At 46.6% G+C, this 3,537-nt stretch overlaps 1 protein-coding gene across 1 annotated transcript; it reads left to right on the top strand.

Moving 5' to 3' along the window:
- Window positions 1-162: 162 nt before the first annotated feature.
- Window positions 163-3,036, top strand: KCNV1 (potassium channel, subfamily V, member 1; the record flags this gene model as incomplete). The annotated part of the gene is made up of 2 exons (XM_010161789.1): window positions 163-647; window positions 2,510-3,036. Coding segments are annotated over exons 1-2 (991 nt in total), but the record flags the coding sequence as incomplete, so codon positions are not given.
- Window positions 3,037-3,537: the final 501 nt, after the last annotated feature.

The following is a 3,537-nucleotide window of genomic DNA, read 5'->3' as shown; positions in this document are numbered from 1 at the left end:
CGGCTCAGATGGGGGCACCGCTCCGAGGCAGCAGGGACGGTGAGGGTCCCCGGGCCGGTACCCACAGCACAGCCATACGTTGCTAGGCTGGCCCGGCCCCCCACCCCCCGCGGGGCAGTCTTCCCTGCAGCTTTGCTGTGTTTTCCATCCAGGAGAGTGTGGGCTGCTGCTGGCAGCTACAGGATGAAGTCGCCTCCCTGCTGTATGTCTCTCTCTTCCCAAGCATCCCTGGAGGAACCAGGGAGTAGCACATCCCTGGGCTCCCTGGACTCCAGTGTTTTCTCCAGTGAGGAAGAGCAGGGGCCCCTGCTCCAGAAGGTCATTCCCTCCCTGGACTGCTTTACTATCAACGTCGGAGGCAGCCGCTTTGTGATGTCCCAGCAAACTTTGTCTTGCTACCCTGACACCCGTCTGGGCAAACTGGCTGTAGTGGTCTCTGCTGCCCGGGATGTAGCCTCTGGCCTCCTTGAGCTTTGTGATGATGCCAACCTCGTGGAGAATGAGTATTTCTTCGACCGTAGCTCACAGGCATTTCACTACATCCTGAATTACTACCAGACAGGGAGGCTACATGTGATGGAGCAGCTTTGTGCACTCTCCTTCCTGCAAGAGATCCAGTACTGGGGTTTGTCCTGCTGCAGAGACCGGTGAGTTGTGGGAAGTTGTGGCACACAGGATTGTGGGCTGGGTGAGCTCAGCGTTGACTTGTGTGCAGGGACACACAGCTGAGAGATCTAGCAGTGTGGGTAGGTTAGGTAGCAGAGCATTGGGAAAAGCATGCTCAAAGCTGAACGAGTTCAGCCCTGAATCCTGCTCTAGAGATGGATGGGTGGCGGTGGGGTCAAGACAGTGAGACCCTAACAGGAGCAGGATCTCTGTCATCCTGTACAGGCTTCAGACTGGCCCTACCAGCTCAAAATGTTTGAAAAAGACAATGCTGGAGATGAAAGTAGTTGTGAAAGGAGAGATATCCTTTCAGTCATCAAACTTGGGGTCATCCTAGTTAAAAAGATGGGATGTGAAGTCAGGCGTGATGCTGGGAGAGTTTGGAGCCTCCCCACCCTGCACTACTTCTTCTGGAGGATTTCCAGATCCAAACTGAAGAGGCAGAAGGGGGGTGGTCAGATGCTAGGCTGAGTGTGGGTGGCATGGCTCCAAGAGAAGCTGTGATGGGAAGCATTGCACATGGATGTAGCAGCTAACAGGGAGGGGGCAGCAACAGTGGGAACATGGCTCACTGGAGACAGATAGTAACAGGCAGCTTAGAAACGAGGTGGGTTTCTACTGAACCACCCCCAAGACACTTCTGATAATTCTTCTTGCAGTTAATTTTAAATTTTTGCCACCATTTTTAGGGTTAGTGGTTTGGTTTTTGGTACTGAAGAAATTAATTCTTTAAAGACTATAACTGCTATTTATCTAAAGCAAAATTATTAGAAAGAAACAAAGAAGCAACCCCACCCCACAAGTATACTAGAGTTGCCCTACCCCAGCATGGTCCAATTCTGCAGCTGAGAGAGCTGGATCCTAGTTCTTCCCTTTCTTCCTTCCCTGGTAGGTGTAATGGAAAGCTCCTACTTCTTTGGTGGTACAAGAAACTACAGAGCTCTTTGGAGTAACTGTATCAAATGAAGGCAAACTTGCACAGCACCTCTGTCTAAGGCTTGAGATTTGCAGCAGTCAAGAAATACGGATGTGAAAGAAAACCTTTTTTTCTGTGTACTTTAGCAATGTTTTTGTTTCATTAAATTTTTCTGTAAATACACTCATACCCTAAGAAAACACTCAGCTATGCATTTATGATCTCTAAGTTTTACTTGGCACAGATGCTTCTGCAACTTTGTTGTGTAAGGACCTATATATTTAATGGAAGTAAGATAACTTGTCATCTTAGTGTGTATTGATCAGAACTTCATCCATGAACTTTTATTATGCCTTCCCTTTTAATATTGCAGATACACACCAATGTAATAAAAATGCAGCGTAATTAATAAAACTGAGGACCATTTAGAGACAGAGTGTCTGGTTCTGCCAGGATTGTGCCCCATTCGTGGCTGTCTTCAAGGCCAGGCTGGATGAGGCTTTGAGCAACCTGGTCTAGTGGAAGGTGTCCCTGCCCATGGCAGGGGGGTTGGAACTAGATGGTCTTTAAGATCCCTTCCAACCCAAACCGTTCTATGATTCTGTGATAGCTTACAAGAATCCATGGTAGTCATCCAGCAGATTCTACTGTAGCCAGCATGATCCATATAAAAAACATGATATCAGAATAATATTGCTGTGCACATAGGAACTGTCCCTGACATGAAATGAGGGAGGTGTCAGGTCAATGGAAACAATGGTTCTTATGAAAGCCATCAACTGTATGCTTGAGATCAGGGTTTTCTAAGCTGGCATAAGGTATATGTTAATGAATGTGTATTCTTATAACTCACATGGTAGGGGATAAGCAAAACTTATACATACTGGTATTAAAAATCTCATGGTGGGGGGTGTGTGTTCTGGGCAGGTACTTCAGGAGGAAGGAGTTGAGTGAAGCCTTAGACATCAAAAAAGATGCAGAAGAACTGGATGCCCAAGATGAGGAAGAGGACTTTTCTGGTACCCTCTGTCCCAGTGTCAGACAGAAACTTTGGGAAGTCTTGGAAAAGCCCGGCTCCTCTGCAGCAGCCAGGACTTTCGGCACTCTGTCCATGGCTTTTGTTGTTGTGTCCATTGCCAACATGGCTTTGATTTCAGTAGAGCTAAGCTGGCTGGCACCACCACTACTGGACGCCCTAGAGTACCTCTGCATTGCGTGGTTCACTGTGGAGTTTGTTCTGAGGTTCCTGTGTGCACGGGATCGGTGTCGGTTCCTAAGAAGTGTGGCAAACATCATAGACCTCCTTGCTATTTTACCTTTCTACATCACCCTGCTAGTGGAGAGCCTGTGTGGTGGGGAGAGCTCCCAGGAACTGGAGAACGTGGGGCGCATTGTCCAGGTGCTGAGACTGCTCAGAGCCCTGCGGATGCTGAAACTGGGAAGACATTCAACAGGTACTTTTGGCCATGGCAGTGGTACTTCTCACTTTTGCTGCCTACAACAGTTTGTCCATGGGCATAATCCCTTTTTTTGTGTGCATTTCTCCCTTATCTTTTTACCCAATATAATGTTAGCAGTAATGGCTTGTGAAAATCTTACTTTTGGACATTGAGAATTGAGTGGCAGAGGCCTTCTCCAGTAAGTTTTAGTTCTTCATGAAGCTAGTGTATACTGTTTGCACAGAATGTTTACAAAAACAGGACCCAAAGTTGCATCAATCATCTACCAGTCATTCACAATGTCATAAATTTACAAATGTGTATTTGAGTTTATTTGGTTAGGGATGAAGCAAGAGAAGAAGCAGAGATCATTGGTCCACGCTTTTTGTATTATCAAAAGCCCACTAATGACAGCTTATAATAATGACCTGTCGCAATTGGTTTTGTTAAGACCTGTATGCAAAGAAATATATCATGATTTTGTTTTCACCATAGATGCTGAAAACAACTAGGATA

Source organism: Eurypyga helias, unplaced genomic scaffold (assembly GCF_000690775.1).
Source record: "Eurypyga helias isolate BGI_N326 unplaced genomic scaffold, ASM69077v1 scaffold47771, whole genome shotgun sequence".
NCBI classification, from domain to species: Eukaryota; Metazoa; Chordata; class Aves; order Eurypygiformes; family Eurypygidae; genus Eurypyga; species Eurypyga helias.
This window is presented reverse-complemented; position numbering and strand designations above follow the sequence as displayed.